The 17,527-nt window shown below is 43.9% G+C and overlaps 2 protein-coding genes and 1 long non-coding RNA gene across 6 annotated transcripts in view; 1 reads left to right on the top strand and 2 right to left on the bottom strand.

Moving 5' to 3' along the window:
• sh3tc2 (SH3 domain and tetratricopeptide repeats 2) overlaps positions 1–17,527 on the top strand; it is a 98,845-nt gene that overhangs the window by 7,452 nt on the left and 73,866 nt on the right. The window lies entirely within an intron of this gene.
• ablim3 (actin binding LIM protein family, member 3) overlaps positions 1–17,527 on the bottom strand; it is a 47,187-nt gene that overhangs the window by 4,838 nt on the left and 24,822 nt on the right. For 3 of the 4 annotated variants that reach the window (XM_042061017.1, XM_042061016.1, XM_042061019.1), the window contains 2 exons: positions 527–577; positions 35–106 (listed from right to left, as the gene is read on the bottom strand). In XM_042061017.1, the coding sequence (XP_041916951.1) occupies positions 35–106; positions 527–577 (123 nt within the window). The remainder of the gene's footprint in view (positions 1–34; positions 107–526; positions 578–17,527) is intronic. The other variant, XM_042061018.1, reaches the window with a different exon arrangement.
• Positions 4,128–16,752, bottom strand: LOC121681331. The gene is made up of 3 exons (XR_006022076.1): positions 16,742–16,752; positions 10,270–10,280; positions 4,128–4,230 (listed from the first exon to the last, which is right to left on the bottom strand). It is a non-coding gene; the product is annotated as an uncharacterized LOC121681331 (long non-coding RNA).

The following is a 17,527-nucleotide window of genomic DNA, read 5'->3' as shown; positions in this document are numbered from 1 at the left end:
ACTGCAGTCGTGTGTGTGTACATTAAATGCTTACTGTGAGTCTGGTGCTTGGGTGATGTTGGCATCATTGGGACGTCATCATTGGTGATGCACTGGCTTTTGAAAACTTGATCAGAAGAACACACAAACACATGTACATGCACGCACACACACACACACACACACATATTGGAAACTGGATTAGGGATTAGGTATGTCTGGGAATGAAACTTCAGTCCCCGCTGTGGCAACCTGATACTCCACCACACACACACACACGCCCACACACACAGAAACTGAATACACCCTGACACCATGCTGCTCAATGTAACGCCTTCATGTTCATCAGGAGGAAAAACAGCCCAGAGTTGCCCCCCCTCATCTGTAAACACCCAAACGCCCAGCCCAGAGTGGGCTTAGGGTTATAGTTGCCATAGATGTCACACACACACACACACACACCAAGACCCAGTACCCGCTTGTTTGTAGATGGGAGGCTTGCCATAGATGTTACACACACACACACACACACACCAATACCGAGTACCTGCTTGTTTGTAGATGGGAGGCTTGCCATAGATGTTAGTCTCTCCTGTGGCTGATACAAACAGAAGACACAAACAAAGGAGTTAGTGTGTGTGTGTTTAGGTGCATTCGGACACAACAGTTCTAAGAACACAGTTCTACTAACTACTAACTGGAGAGACTACCCCTAGAACTACACAGTTTCTTGAATTTCCCCTGGGGATCAATAAAGTATCTATCTATCTATCTATCTATCTATCTATCTAGTTCCTAGGACTTATTTTCTGTTTGAATTCACACACAGTAGGAACTCTGAGATGACTTCACACATGTTAGTAGCCCAATGATTACATGGCCATAAAGTAATGAAACGGACAGCACTGCTATTTAGTTAGTAGCTACTGAAGTAATGAAACGGACAGCACTGCTATTTAGTTAGTAGCTACTGAAGTAATGAAACGGACAGCACTGCTATTTAGTTAGCTACTGAAGTAATTAAAAGGACAGCACTGCTATTAAGTTAGTAGCTACTGAAGTAATGAAACGGACAGCACTGCTATTTAGTAGCTACTAAAGTAATGAAACGGACAGCACTGCTATTTAGTTAGTAGCTACTGAAGTAATGAAACGGACAGCACTGCTATTTAGTACTGAAGTAATGAAACAGACCGCGCTGCTATTTAGTAGCTACTGAAGTAATGAAACGGACAGCACTGCTACTGTATTGGGGCAGCCGTGGCCTACTGGTTAGCACTTTGGACCTGTAACCGGAGGGTTGCCAGTTCGAACCCCAACCAGTAGGCACGGCTGAAGTGCCCTTGAGCAAGGCACCTAACCCCTCACTGCTCCCCGAGCGCCGCTGTTGATGCAGGCAGCTGTGTGCTTCACCTCACTGTGTGCTGTGTGTGTTTCACTAATTCACGGATTGGGATAAATGCAGAGACCAAATTTCCCTCACGGGATCAAAAGAGTATATATACTTATACTTATACTGTATTTAGCTACTGAAGTAATGAAACGGACAGCACTGCTATTTAGTAGCTACTGAAGTAATGAAACAGACAGCACTGCTATTTAGTAGCTACTGAAGTTTATTGCCAAACTAGAAGCTCATGGTATCAGGAAGCATTAAAAAACAAAAAAATCTAAATGTTTCCTCATTCTGGTCAGAGGGCATTTGTGTGTGTGTGTGTGTGTGTGTGTTGCTCCTCATCTGTGTGATAATAGTCAGTCTCTGCAGCCTTTCCATAGTTTTTATGTTATGCAAATTTAAACAGAGGCTAAATTACTACAAATTAAAAATGGGCTTCTGCTGCCTTGGCATGCATATCAGTCATAGTTTCTATGTACAGTGAAAAGACCCTACCTCAGGGGTTCTAGGAACTGTATGTTCTAAGAACAGCAAAAAGTTTCTCCGGTGCAAAAGGGACTAACTGCAGTCAGAGGAACTCTTTAATCCCCAGTTCAACACTACGAATTAGCGGGGGGGAAAGAGTTCTAGGAACTGTGTGTTCATCTTTTTGTAGTTCCTATACCTTTTAGATAGATAGATAGATAGATATATAGATACTTTATTGATCCCCAAGGGAAAATTCAAGGTCTCAGTAGCATACAGACATTTCACTAACAGCAGAAAATGTAATAAAAGTATATAATATAAAAACACAACTAAGCAATAAGGACAGTAGAAGATAAATAATATACTAAAATACAAATTATACTAAATAACACTAAATCTAAATCAAGTCTTAAACAGTATCCACATAGTGTGCTTAGGGGTGATTAAGCATGAGGAGCTTGCAATGACTGAGGCAGGGACTGAGCCTGTGATTCTCTGTGCATAGTAAGGTAAGGTGCTCTGTGAGAGTGAGTGTCATGGTGATGGTGCAAATGAGTAAGTCCAACAGTGCAACAGTGCAAGAATAAAGTTTAGAGACCAGCATAAAATAAATTTAAAAAAAACTATAGAAAAACTATATCAGTGCAAGAATGGGTTGACGTAGGGTTACAGCCATTATACAAGTATTGATTATTAAGTATTAAGTATAGGTATAAGTGTGGCCACAATCCGGCTGTGGGATGGAGGGAGAGGTTATGCATATGTGCTAATATAGCACGCAAACAGTGAAGCAGTAAGACAGTGGTAAAAAGTGGCTAGTGGACAGACAGTACACAAACATGGAGAGGGTGGAGAGGCAGACAGACTATGCGGAGAAGTCTATCTCTCCTCTTCCCTTAAGTGAAGCATTGAACAGTTCAATGGCCCTGGGGACAAATGACTTCCTCAGTCTGTCTGTTGTGCAAGGCAGTGAGCGAAGTCTCCAGCTGATCAAGCTCTTCTGCTTTGTAAGTGTTGTGGAGTGGATGACACTAATTGTCCAAAATGTTGATCAGTTTGTTCAGGGTCCTTTTGTCACATATTGAAGTGATGCACTCCAGTTCAGCTCCCACTACAGAGCCAGCTTTCCTTACCAGCCTGTCAAGTCGCCCAGCGTCCTTCTTCTTTGTGCTTCCTCCCCAGCATACCACTGCATAGAAGAGGACGCTGGCAACAACAGACTGGTAGAACATCCTGAGGAGCTTGCTGCACACATTGAAGGAGCGCAGCCTCCTCAGGAAGTACAGCCTGCTCTGCCCTTTCTTGTAGAGTGCTTCAGTATTGGCTGACCAGATCCAGGTGGAGACCCAGATACTTGTAGGTGCTTACCACCTCCACATTGACCCCATCAATGGAGACTGGTAGCAGAGCGGGCTTAGACCTGCGGAAATCCACCACCATCTCCTTGGTCTTTGAAGTGTTGAGTTGAAGGTAATTGAGTTTGCACCATTGCACAAAGTCCTCCACCAGGCTCCTGTACTCCTCCTCTTGCTCGTCCCTGATACACCCCACAATTGCAGTATCGTCAGAAAACTTCTGCATGTGGCATGACTCGGTGTTGTAGCAGAAGTCAGATGTGTACAGGGTGAACAGGACTGGAGAGAGCACAGTTCCCTGTGGGGCTCCGGTGCTGCTGATCACAGTTCCTATACCTTTTTGTAGTTCCTTTAACTTTGTGTGTGTTCAGACTGCACTGGAACTGGGGACGGTTGTAGTTCCTATGACTATTTCAGCTCCTATTTCGGGTAGGGTCTTTTCTCTGCACATAGGAACCATGACGGAAGAACACGCTGATTTCACATAGGATCCATGACGGAAGAACACGCTGATTTCACATAGGATCCATGACGGAAGTACACGCTGATTGGAACCACAGCTGAAGAACACACTGATTGGAACCATGACTGAAGAACACACTGATTGGAACCATGACTGAAAAACACACTGATTGGAACCATGACTGAAAAACACACTAATTTGAAACCATGACTGAGGAACACGCTTATAGGAACCATGACTGAAGAACACACTGATAGGAACCATGACTGAAGAACACCCTGATTGGAACCATGACTGAAGTATGCTGATTGTCAAGCACAATAGTCAACTATTGCTGAGGCAGCAGAAGCTTCTGTTTAAATTTGCTTCATATAAAAACTGCATGAGAAGGCTGCAGAGACCAAAACTGCATGAGAAGGCTGCAGAGACCGACTACTGTCACACAATGTTACTGCTTGGACTTATTCATGCGTGGCAAGAATATGGGGGTGTCTCATATAGCACTGTTAGATCTGACACAAGCAACAATCCGCTACTTTTACCACTGCCACATATCTAATACAAAATAACTTTAACAACAACAGAACAAAACACAACGCAAAGCTCCCGCCGCTTCTCTGGAAGGCCAGGCCAAATTGATCCGACACGCCCCGTAAGCTGGCACACCCCCTATCCCGGGACACGCGGGATCAGGCCCACGAGAGGAGAGGCAGACAAAATAAGTAGAACACAGCCGAGAGGCCTGAGTGGCCGTAAAACCCTCCCCTTAAGAAGAGGCTTGTAGAGTACCACAAGACACTAACCCCACAACCTCTACACCACATTCATCAAATTCACCAATTGTGGCTAATAGTGAAAACAAATAGTGCTTACAGTATCACACAAGCAAAGAAAACCATAAACAACAATACCAAAACAATCCCTATCTAACTTCCTGAAAATACACCCAATTAACCCCCTTTTCCCCCCAAAGTTGCTTCCCATTTGTCCAAACCCTCTGTTATCCGGGCCCTGGAAAACAAAGCAGACAAAGAGAAGAACATGGAGAAACATACATGACAAAATTTACTCAGTGGGAGCACGGGATAGAGTGTCAGCCATTACATTATCTGAGCCTTTAATATGTCGAATGTCTAGATTAAATGGCTGAAGAAACAGAGCCAAGCGCATTAATCGCTGGTTCGGATTTTGGAGTGACTGCAAAAAGGTCAGAGGATTATGGTCAGAATAGACCACCAGAGACACAGCACCCCCTACATATACGTCAAAATGTTGAAGTGCCCAAATTAATCCCAACGCTTCTTTTTCAATGACAAAGTAGCTGGACTGGTAGGACAAAAACTTCCCAGAAAAGAAACTAACTGGGTGATTGATGCCTTGCTCATCCTCCTGGAGCAATACAGCACCAGCTCCTACCTGGCTAGCATCAACATGCAGTTTGAACGGCCGGTTCAACTGCGGCGCAGCCAAAACGGGAGAAGAGCTAAGGAGAGCTTTTACACTCTCAAAAACAGACTGGCATACTGGAGTCCAGTTGAACTTCACTGAGGACTTCAAGAGGTCAGTCAATGGCGCAACGACAGATGAAAAATTTGGACAGAAACTACGGTAAAAACCCACCATGCCCAAAAAACGCATCAAGTCTTTTTTACTTGTGGGCGATGGGTACCGGTCAATGGCCAAAGTCCGAACAGGACGCGCCTGTCCTTGGCCTACCACCTTTCCTAAATAAGTGACTGTCGCCCTTGCACTCACACTTTGCGAGGTTGACAGTCAAATTGGCGTCAGAAAGGCGATGAAAAAGAGCTCTAATGATGTCCAAGTGCGCCCCCCAGGCATTGCTGTAGGCCACTACATCATCTAAATACACAGCACAGCCGTCCAGACCAGCGACAACAGTGTTCATAAGGCGCTGGAAGGAGGCCGCTGCATTCCGCAAATCAAAACTCATGACATTATTTGAGAACAACCCTTGTGATGTAATGAAAGAGGAGACTTCTTTGGCACAGTCAAGGGCACCTGCCAATAACCTTTCAAAAGGTCAAACATGCTAACAAACCTGGCGGCACCTAGCCTAGAAATCTAGACGCGCCCCTAGCGGCAGCAAATTACATTTGCTGCCAGGGCTAGTCTAGCGACTCTCCGTTGGCTTGTGAGCTCCAGAAATCGAAACTCAATCAGGCCAATGAAATTGTGTGTAGTCGTTAGGTGGGCTTAACATAATGATTGATGGCAGAGTTGCAACGGTTTGGCTTGAATTCCCTGCTACTTGAAAACAAATAAGATGGATGTTGCTGCTGGCGAACAGTGTGACACGAGTTAAGCTTTTATTAAGTTGGCAAACGTTTGAACTAGCCAACTAGCTCCGCTGGTGGGAAACGCATGAGACTCATAGCGCTGCCGCTGTCCTATTGCGTGCAGAGGGAATTTGAAAGACAACTGATTATCCCGCCCCTCAGACTGAGCACTGCGAACGGTGAGTGCCCAGACCCTACATTTTAATGTGGGTCTGGCTCGTCAGGCTAGGCGGCACCTACCTGATCTACACAGTCCTCGATCCTTGGGAGTAGAAAACTGTCAGGTTTTGTAGCAACGTTGAGCTTATGATAATCTGTGCAGAACCTGAAAGTACCGTCTGGCTTATTAACAAGAAGGCATGGCGATGCCCAGGCTGACGAAGAAGGCTCAGCAAGGCCATTCTCAAGGAGATAACCCACCTCTGTGTCTATGTGTTTCTTTTTCTCTTGAGAGACGTGATAAAAACATTGTCTGATTGGTAAAACATCACCAACATCAATATCATGTTGCAACAAATGTGTCCGAGTTGGAGTATCTGAAAACAACATGGGAAACTCATGAATTAGACCTATCAACTCGGCACACCTGTCCTCAGACAGGTGCTGCAGCAACTGGGGAAGCTGCTTCAAAGTCTCTGAGTTATTTAAACACGCGCGTGACACCCCATCATCAGGAGCCCTGATCTCCTCCTGTTCCTGCGCTGCCACCGAAGGATCTACAGGAGAAGAAGAAAACAGAACACCCTCACTCAAAGCAACAGGCCGTGCAACAGCACCACCTGCAGGCTTGTCCGGACGTTCATGATACGGCTTAAGCAAGTTAACATGACATAGCTGCAAGTTTTTTCTCCTGTCAGGAGTAGCTAGCACATAATTAATATCAGACACCTTTTTGGTCACCGTATACGGACCAGCAAACTTTGCCTGGAATGGTGAGGATATAACCGGCAAAAGAGCGAGCACTTTATCCCCCACTGCAAATACACAGCGCTGAGCTTTCTGATCGTAGCGCTGCTTCATCTTAGCCTGAGTGGCGGTCAGATTTTCACGAGCTAGACGAACTGCCTCATATAGACGTCTTTTAAAACCATTAACATAGTCACCCAAGGTCTGTGGCGGCTCCTGGAGGCCTGCACCATCCTTTAGCACAGCCAACGGACCACGCACCGAATGGCCAAAGACAAGCTTATTAGGGCTAAACCCTGTGCTCTCCTGTACTACCTCCCTAGAGGCAAGCAGCAACCAAGGAAGCCCTTCTTCCCAGTCCCGTCCTAACTCCATACAGTAAGCCCGAAGCAGAGACTTCAACGTCTGGTGGAAACGCTCAAGGGCTCCCTGGCTTTGAGGGTGATAATTTGAGGCAGTGTGATGCTTGATATGAAGTTGACGCATGACCTGAGAAAACACACGAGACATTAAATTAGAACAGTCAGTCTGAACGACCTTTGGTATGCCAAAAATGGAGAAAAACTGGGAAAGAGCCTTCACAATGGACCTAGTGGTAATAGCACGCAATGGGTAGGCAGCAGGGTAACGAGTAAGCTGACACATGATGATCAACAAATACCTACACCCGTTTTTTGAGGTAGGCAACTGCCCAACACAGTCCAACTGTAGGTACTCAAATGGACCAGCCTCCACCGGCACTCGGTGTAAAGGCGCAGGCTTAATGACCTGGTTCGGCTTACCAGTCATCTGACAGATGTGGCAAGTCCTTATGTACGCAGCCACGTCCTTTTTCATTTTCGGCCAAAAAAAATTCCGCATAATGCGGTCATACATCTTCCTCAGTGTGTGAGGAATGCCCTAACATGGCGTGAGCAGTTTTCATGACTGCCTGTCTAGCCGTTGCAGGGACCACAACCTGTACCCATGGCTCTCCCACAAAAATGTCAGTGGACAGCGTCCATTTTCTCACAAGCAGACCATTGTTAATCGTGTACCCATGAGCCATACTCTCAAAAGTGTCAGCTGGGACAGCACGTTCGCCATACTCTCAAAAGTGTCAGCTGGGACAGCACGTTCAAACAAGGAACACAGAGACTAATCTGCATGCTGATCCTTAACTAGGTCTCCATATGATAAATTCAATGGAAAATCCGGTAAGGCAAACCTAGTTTTCTCTGCAGCCACCTTGACCTGTTTGGCCTCTGCCACAGCACGAGTAGCTGAGCGGGTAACAAGCTGCAAACACGTCAGGGAACTACCTTGAACCAGAGCGGTAGAAAAACAGAGTGGCGACACTCCCATAGACTTCCATAGGAAACAATGGCGGCGCTTTTTCCAGGCTACTTTGGCGTTATAGAGCTGGTAAGTCCCGCCCTTTCCGCTATCCCCGCTGGACCTCTAGATTGTGAATGTGAGAAAATAATTATTTTCTGGTCCCGTTTGAATTTTGCCATGAATGTGAACATATGTTGTCTGTGAATTTTTAATATAAATTTTCGTGTAAAGAATGCTACAATTGAGCGGGTAGAAGTTTGATGCGGTTAAACTTTGTGTGAGAGCACTTTGTGGACTACAACTTTCCGCTAGACGACAGATCACTAGTTTCCCATAACAACCATCAGTTGGTCGAGATGTAGAGGGTTATTAAGATCGACTTTGAACACAGTGAACCATACAACTTTACAATCACACTGTATCGTAGTGTTAATGTGTTGAGTGAAGCTAGACATGTTTCAAATATTTTTGTTACCATGTGTGTTTATTCCTGCCGTTACAAAAACTAGCATCTCAGTTAATGTTAGCGATTAGAGCTAGCTCACGTCACAGGCGACATGTAGTCTTTCTCGGTATGTCTTTTCCACAACTGATAGCCGAAGAATCATATAATATACTGTCAAACTCGTAACATGAAAAATTATATTAAAAATTCACAGACGACATATGTTCACATTCATGGCACAAATCAAACGGGACCAGAAAATAATTATTTTCTCACATTCACTTGCATTGACGATTTTTCAATCTAGAGGTCCAGCGGAAAGGGCGGGACTTACCAGCTCTATGCAGAGCTCAAAAGTTCCTAACTTTGATATTCACGGCTTTAGCCCCATTCACTTCCATTGCTTTCTGCCTGATATTGTCAGTGGTAAGTAGACGAAGGTACGACGTTTTTTCAATTGGCATATGCATTTCCTATACCAACTGCACTAGTAGATACTGGTATTGTTCTTTGAGGTTTTTGTGCTGCTTGTTTAACTGATATGTATTGCTTAAATGTTGACCGAAATTTTAAAGCCAAAAGTTAGCCTGCACACCTTGATGTGAAGAGGCTAGCTTAAAGATAATGTTCCTACGTCAATAATGAATTTCAGACAAAACACATTTGGCTAGCCTATTGTAGTAGGGCAACTTTAGATGATAGGTTGGTTGTCAACAGGTTTTTATTATGTTTATAATGCTATATTTTTCAAACCTGATTGCGTTAGCTTACTAGCTTACGTTAGCTAGTCAGCTCATTCACATACATAGTGTTAACGTTAGACATGCTATGAGGGGAAACACAAACTTTATCTTGATAAAATACATTTCATACAGCATGATAACTCTATATTCAGATGTGCTGGTTATCAATGGGTTTGTGATTAACTCTCTTCAGGTGAAAAATGGAGGAAATTATTGTCTTTAAACCTGATATAGATTAGCTTGCTAGATGGCGAGTTTTATGGCGTTATGAACTGAACCGTGGGCTGAACATGACATGAAGTAGGCTAGTGTCCACGACTCGTGAACGAGGGGATTTCAGTTATGAATTTCAGGGGAAGCAGTAGGAGCAAAACCTAGACTATTATAAGTTATTGTTGTTGTTACTGGTGCGTGGCTCTTGTGTCCCTTGCCAGCCCAGCCAAGCCCAGTCCTGTCCTGTGCCACTATCACTGTTCCAAACGGGACAGTGGCACAAGGCGAGTGTGGCACGAGCGTGGTTGTGGGACAGTATAGCGTCTGTATAGTAGCCTACAGTAGGAGTTTTTGCTCCAACTGATGATCGGTTTCAGTTCATTTAGTTTTCAGTAATTTTACATTTCGTGTTGGTGTAATAATTTTGATTGCTTTATCTTGCCAAGTAATTTGCCAAATACATAGCGAAGTTTGCATTGAAGAGAGTGACGGCATTGGCTATCATTAGGTCAGTGATCTTTGTAAGTAGGCTAGGACAAATGTCTTTTTTTGGATAACTGAAAAGTGTAGTCAGGTTAATAGGGCATAGATCACTCTGAAAGTAATCCCCAACAAAATCATTCTTCATGTTGTTATTGTTATAGTTTTTGTGTGGACTACTGGATATCTTCATCTCATCAAACAAACTGAAAAGGACACTGGATCTAATGTCCACACACAAAAAGGATACAAAATGCATAGCCTACGTTTTGACAATGTAAGTAAAGTATATGTAGCGTGATACAGGCAAATGAAGGAATCCAATAACAGCTCATGTCCAGCAAGAAAACAAACGTTCAATGTTAGAACTACCAAAGAACATATTTTAGATCGATGTTGCAAACTAATTATACTCGCAATATATGACTGACACTATAATGTAAGCATGCTAAAACGTAATAACACTCGTTTTTGGTTTGTTGTAATGTTTCCCGTTCAATAAGGCACTCGCTGCTGTCTATCCCATTGAAATAACACGACACGCAAAGAGCTGTTTGGAACTGTTGATACGTACGTGAACCATGTGACCGCGTGGCGGCGACTTCAAAGAGTGTCGCAACTCTTTTTCTATGGCTCTGCCTTGAACAATCATCAGTCTCAATTTGCAGCTGAGGGGAAGAAGACACCACCGGCACAGGACTAACATGTCCACCTGCATAATTATTTCCAAGTATCACATGGACAGAGTCAACAGGGAGGGCAGGGCGTATTTCCAACTCAACCTCCCCCCCCAACTAACTCAGAATACAACATGACTCTATGTAAAGGGACTTCAAAAGTAGTGAGGTCAATACCCCGAACCAACAGAGATCTACCAGAACTTGAAGTAGAAGAAAATGGTAGAACAGACTCCAGTATAAATGAATCTGATGCTCCTGTATCACAAAGAATTTTTACATGAGCTAACTCATCACTGCCTTTTAAAGAAACAAACCCATCGGAAATGAATGGAGTGTAATTCAATCCAGTACACAATGAATCAACATTAAACTTCGAAGGAGATGCAGCCAACATGTCAGGCTTTACATAAGAAAACCGCTCTTTTGACTTGGCTTTCAGCACTGGACAGTTCCATTTCGTATGACCCTTTACATGACAGTAACGGCAACTTTGATCTGCATCAGACTTAACAACTGAACGATCTGCTCCAGAAGCTTGAGGTGTATTAACGTGTACATTTCTATTGGCCTGTTTCTTCGCAACATACGTTGCAACACGCTCTGGTAAAGTGCTTTTAAATTGCTCAAGAACAATCAAATCCATTAAATAGTCATATGTTTTAACATTACAAGCAACACACCAACGCTGACACTGCAGGCGCAATTCTCTTGCAAACTCAACGTTTGTTTGGTCTGAACGTTTTCACATATTTCTAAAACGCTGACGATAAGCCTCTGGAATCAACATATGCTCGCAAGACCGAAGCTTTCACAGTCTTATAATCACGAGCCTCTTCAACACTTAAAGGAGAATTCCGGTGTGATATTGACCTAAAGTGTATTGAAACATGATACCGAGTGTGAACGTATGTCTCATAGCCCATCTCGGCTTGTCCCCTGCACTCCAAAATCTGGCGCTAGTTAGCCGATGCTACCAACAGCTTTTTCAATAGTGGTGCTTCGGCATCGGGCTAGCCATCCAAATAAATCACTGTTTTACACCCATTTACGAGGCTCAATGTATCTCCACACTTCATTGGTAGACTTCCGAGGGCCCTGACATTTAAAACGAGACATTGAGAACTTTGAAAAAGAACAACCAGAAAACTGGCGATTCCACCAATGCCTCGGAGTGCCCCGAGACAAATGCTCTAGCCACAGAAGCTGTTCAAAAACAATAAACCACACGTCCCACAAAACACGCAAGCCTGAAAGGAAACGTTAAAGGCCTAGCAAACATATCGCTGAACTCACCAAACCTCAATGACCGAAGTTTCAGTGTACCAGAATGCGCATTGATTTCACTCCAACCTAACACTTACCCCGAAGTTGTCGGAAAAGAAAGGAAATGAAAGGGAAAGAAATACACAGTTAATGAAAAGTATGAAGTTTAAATAAACCAACAAATATATCACTACCAGGCCTCAGCCTGAATACTTAACCCGACTGTTCAATAACGCTACTCTCCGCATGTGACACACACTTAAACAATGAATTAAATAGCGCATTGCTTCACAGAAAGCGCCCAGGACAACAAATTTAATCTAAGGCCTAGTAGAAATTAAAGCTAAACGCACTGCCGCGGCCTCATGCATCAAGAACAAAGACCCAAGTTACGCGGATATCTGCGTTAAAGGCGGAATAAATGTTTGGACAGAGTCCCCATTTGTTACCCGGCTCAACGGTAACAAAGAAATGGGGCAGGAGACAGTGCGACAATTCACGTCTAGGGTTTAATTACGTGACAACATATCTAATACAAAATAACTTTAACAACAACAGAACGAAAGACAACGCAAAGCGAGACTACAGCATGAAAACGATGACTGATACATGTTAGGTTTTCAATAGATGTTTTATTACGTTTTCAATGTGTGTTTAAAACAAGAACAGGAACAAATGCAAAAAAGACTGGGAGGAAGGTATGGTGACACTGCAACATAAAAAGGAGGTCTGACACTAATTTAGGTTTCCAAAAAATAAAAAGATTTAATTTTCCAAAGTTTGAACAACAATTGTGTGTGAACTACACAAAAGACACAATGTGGAAGGGATGGGTAGCTCTCCAGATACTCTGTACACCTATAAGAGGGACATGGTAAGGAGGATGCAACACATTTGGCTGGAGTCAGGAGTGTTATGGGAGGTGTGGAAGATGCTGGATCAACACACCTCCCATTGTGTAAGGGCCCCATCGTGTGGACCTCAAACATAAAAAATGATCTTATCTGACCATTCCAGTCATATATGTTGTCTTCTTGTCCTCTGCATCCTTGGTCCTGAATAAGCAGAACAGGCACAGTGGAGAATGGAGGGAGAGAACAGAGCAGGTAACACTCAGTGTATAGCCTACTTGGGACAATACATTAAGTAATTAGCAGAAACTTAAGCAAGAGGCCATCTTCAGCAAGAGGCCAGCAAGAGTTTTACATACCCATACACAGACAATAACAACATAAAGAATGATTTTGTTGGGGATCACTTTCAGAGTGATCTATGCCCTATTAACCTGACTACACTTCAGTTATCCAAAAAAAGACATTTGTCCTACTTGCAAAGATCACTGACCTAATGAAAGGCAATGCCCTTTTGTCACGTCAGTCTATTCCATGCAAACTTCGCTATGTATTTGACAAATTATTTGGCAGACAAAGCAATTAAAATTATTACACCAAGAACACCAACACGAAATGTAAAATTACTGAAAACTAAATTAACTGAAACCTGAAATCGATCATCAGTTGGAGCAAAAACTCCTACTGTAGGCTACTATACAGACGCCACTGTCCCACGACCACGCTCGTGCCACACTCGCCTACCGCTTGTGCCTCTCTCCCGTTTGGAACAGCGATAGTGGCACAGGACTGGGCTGGCAAGGGACACGAGCCACGCACCAGTAACAACAATAACTTAAAATAGTCTAGGTTTTGCTCCTACAGCCTCCCCTGAAATTCATAACTGAAATCCCCTCGTTCACAATTCGTGGACACTAGACTACTTTTCAGTTCATAACGCCATAAAACTCGCCATCTAGCAAGTTAATCTATATCAGGTTTAAAGACAATAATCACATTCATTTGCTCCATTTTTCACCTGAAGAGCGACTTTCACCTAATCACAAACCCATTGATAACCAGCAAGGATACAAGGATACAAGGAAGTTTATTGTCACATGCATATAGTTACTGGAAGTAAGAAATGCAGTGAAATTATGTCTGGTGTCAGCCTATTTGTGCATTTATGGGGGGGGGGAGTAGAAGAGGAGTTTAGTAGATTAAGTGGCAAGGGCTGCATAAGAAAGGTGGGGGAGGATTGGGATGGGGGGGGGGCACCAACAAGGAGCACCCAAGAGCAACAGGGGCAAGGAAAAACTCCCTTACCAAGGAAGAAACCTTGGGCAGATCCACGGCTCAAGGGGCTAACCCAACTGCCAGGGGTCTTGGTGTGTGTGTTGGGGGGATGACAGGGAAGATGGGATAGTGTGCTGTGTATGTGGTGAGAGGGCAGTGTGCAATATATGTGTTGGAGAAGCTTCCTCATTTTTACTTTTTTGTGTTTAACTAGGTGGCGCTATACATGAAATGAGTGGTTATGGAATGGGTTGACATGGCCCCTTGAGATCAACATACAAAAAAAATGGTCCTCCTAAACCTTACAGTTCTCGAGATATTCACAGAAAACTGTGTCTGCCCTACCCTCCTTTCGGGGGGTGCAGTCCAGCGGGGGGGCTACAGATCAAAATGAAAAACGATGGTTCCATGCTATCCATATGGGGTTACATGCCCACCAAGTTTCGTCTACCCCGGTCTTTCAGTGTCCTCTGAATCCTTGACGGAAATTTGGACATGCGAAAAAAGAAAAAAAAAACAACAAAAAAAAACAATCTGACTAAACCTATAAGCGGCGGTCATAATAAATAATAATAATAATGTTATTAAAATGGGATGGAGTCCATGGTGTTCATAAGAGTTGGCATGTCCATGTTGAGGAGTCTAATGGCCTGAGGAAAATAGCTTTTCCTTAGTCTCTCAGTTTTGGCCTTCAAACTGCAGAAGTGCTTGCCTGACTTCAACAAACTGAACAGACAGTTACTGGGATGGGTGGAGGTGGAGTCCTTTACGATTTTAGTGTCTCTGTTCTTGCAACGGCTGATGTATATATCATGCAGGGAGGTCCTAGAGTCCTAAGTCCTAGAGATGCGCTTGGCTGAGCGCACCACTCTCTGCAAGCCGTTGCGGTCTTTCTCAGTGCTGTTAGCATACAGTACCACACAGTGATACACTGCGTCAGTATACTCTCTATGACCCCAGTGTAAAATGTGTAAAATCACTGGGGGGAACCTGCATTTCCAGAGTTGTCTTAGATGGTACATTAGTTGTCTGGACTTTTTAACCTGAGCTTGAATGTGAGTACCCCAGGTCAGGTCCTCAGATAATGTGTACTCCCAGATATTTAAAACTACTAACTCTCTCTACCTGTGTTCCATCAATCAAGAGAGGGGTGTAAGTCTGCTGCTGCCTCCTTCTGAAGTCTACAATTAGCTCCTTGGTTTTGCTAACATTCAGTTGGAGACAGTTTGCCTGACACCAGGTAATCAGCTTTTTCACCTTTTCCAAGAAGGCAGTCTCATCGTTGTCGGAGATGAGGCCCAGGACTACTGTATCATCAGCAAACTAAACGACACAACACTGGTGGGCCTCATCACTAAGGGCGATGAGGCTCACTACAGAGAAGAAGTAGACCTGCTGGCTAAATGGTGCAAAGACAACAACCTCCTGCTAAATGTCAGCAAGACCAAGGAGATTGTTGTCAACTTTCAGAGAGGCCACAAACAACTGCCACCACTGTCCATCGACGGAGATGCTGTGGAGAGAGTGAGCAGCACAAAATTTCTGGGGGTGCACATCAGCGACGACCTCTCCTGGACCACCAACACAGCATCACTGGCGAAGAAAGCCCAGCAGCGCCTCTACTTCTTGCGCAAATTGAAGAAGGCAAGTGCCACGCCTCCTGTCATGACTACATTCTACAGAGGGACCATCGAGAGCATCGTCTCCAGCAGCATCACAGTGTGGGGCGGAAGCTGCACAGATCAGAACAGGAAGACCCTCCAGCGCACTGTTAACACAGCTAAGAGGATCATTGGAGCACCACTCCCCTCCCTGCAGGACATTTACACCACCCGCCTCACCCGCAAAGCACTAATGATTGTCAAGGATACAACCCACCCTGCACACGAACTGTTCAGCCTCCTGCCCTCTGGAAAGCGGTACAGGAGCCTCCGCTCCCGCACCACCAGACTGGCAAGTAGCTTCATCCACCAAGCAATCAGGATGCTGAACACTCTACCCACTCTCCCATCACTGACAGCCCCCCCCACCCACCAGCCAACCAGGAACCTAGGAAACTAGGATCCTGTCTACCAAACCCCCCCAGTTACTTCATGTAACTGTTAAGACTATAGAAATATACAACACAACTACCTCTATTTTTTTTTAATATATGTCCTATATTTCTATTTTGATACATACATGTTCTATATTTCAGTCTTGCACTTTAATTTAATGTTTATTGTCTATGGCTATGTCCATAGTATGTCTATGTCTGTATTTAAAAGCATGTCTATGTCTGCATGGGAAAGTAAGAAACGAAATTTCAATTCTTTGTATGACCAGTGCATGTAAAGAAATTGACAATAAAAGCCGACTTCATACTTCATGGAAGTGGAGCTGTGAGATGACAGACAGTCGTAAATGTAGAGAGTAGAGCAGTGGGCTCAAGACAGCCCTGTGGACCTCCTGTGTTCAGAATGATGGAATTTGAGGTGAACTGGCCCATTCTCACTACCTGGGGTCTGCCAGAAAGAAAGTTCAAAATCCAGTCACAGAGGGAAGTGTTTAGTCCCAGATCTTTGAGCTTAGAGTCCAGCATGTGAGGAACAATGGTGTTGAAAGCTGAACTATAATCAATAAACAGCAGCATCACATAATTCCCTTTTCCACTGTCAATATTCCTAAGGGTGGTATGAAGGACATGAGAGATGGCATCCTCAGTAGATCTATTAGATCGGTAAGCAAATTGCAGTGGGTCAATAGTGTTATAGGTCTATAGTCGTTCAGGCATGAGGGTTTGTTATTTTTTGGCACCGGGACTATAACTGATTGTTTAAAACAAGTCGGGACCACTGACTGAGTTAAAGAGTCATTGAAGATAGATGTAAACACTCCAGACAGCTGATCAGCACAGGATCTCAGAGATGCGGTCAGGGTCGACTGCCTTCCTGGTGTTAATTCGTTTCAAAGCTTTCCAAACCTCGTCATCCGACACGGAGATTGCATACTTATCTCTGTCTAGGTTGCTCCTCAACATTGCCGACGTTGGTGGTATTGCGGGAATTTTCACCTTAATTAATGTCATTATTACCACCTGGGCCTAGGGTTGCCAACTTCCTCAACCCCAAATGAGGGACACTTCACTTCAAATGCGGGGGGAAAAAAACTAATTTACAAATGGTGTACTGTCACTTTAAGAGCATTGTCTACTCTACACGGTATTCATAATATTTTGCCAGCTCCATTCAAATATAGCCTATGGTCATTCCACAAACTCTAACATTGTTTGTGCTACATTTAGGCCTATAGCACAATGATAAGTATATTAAGTTGGTGTAAACAACCTTCATTCCTGTGGAAATAGAAGCATGTAATGATGCTAGTTAGATATTTTCTGTTTGCAATTAAAAGTGA

Source organism: Alosa sapidissima, chromosome 14 (genome assembly GCF_018492685.1).
Source record: "Alosa sapidissima isolate fAloSap1 chromosome 14, fAloSap1.pri, whole genome shotgun sequence".
NCBI lineage: Eukaryota > Metazoa > Chordata > Actinopteri > Clupeiformes > Clupeidae > Alosa > Alosa sapidissima.
This window is presented reverse-complemented; position numbering and strand designations above follow the sequence as displayed.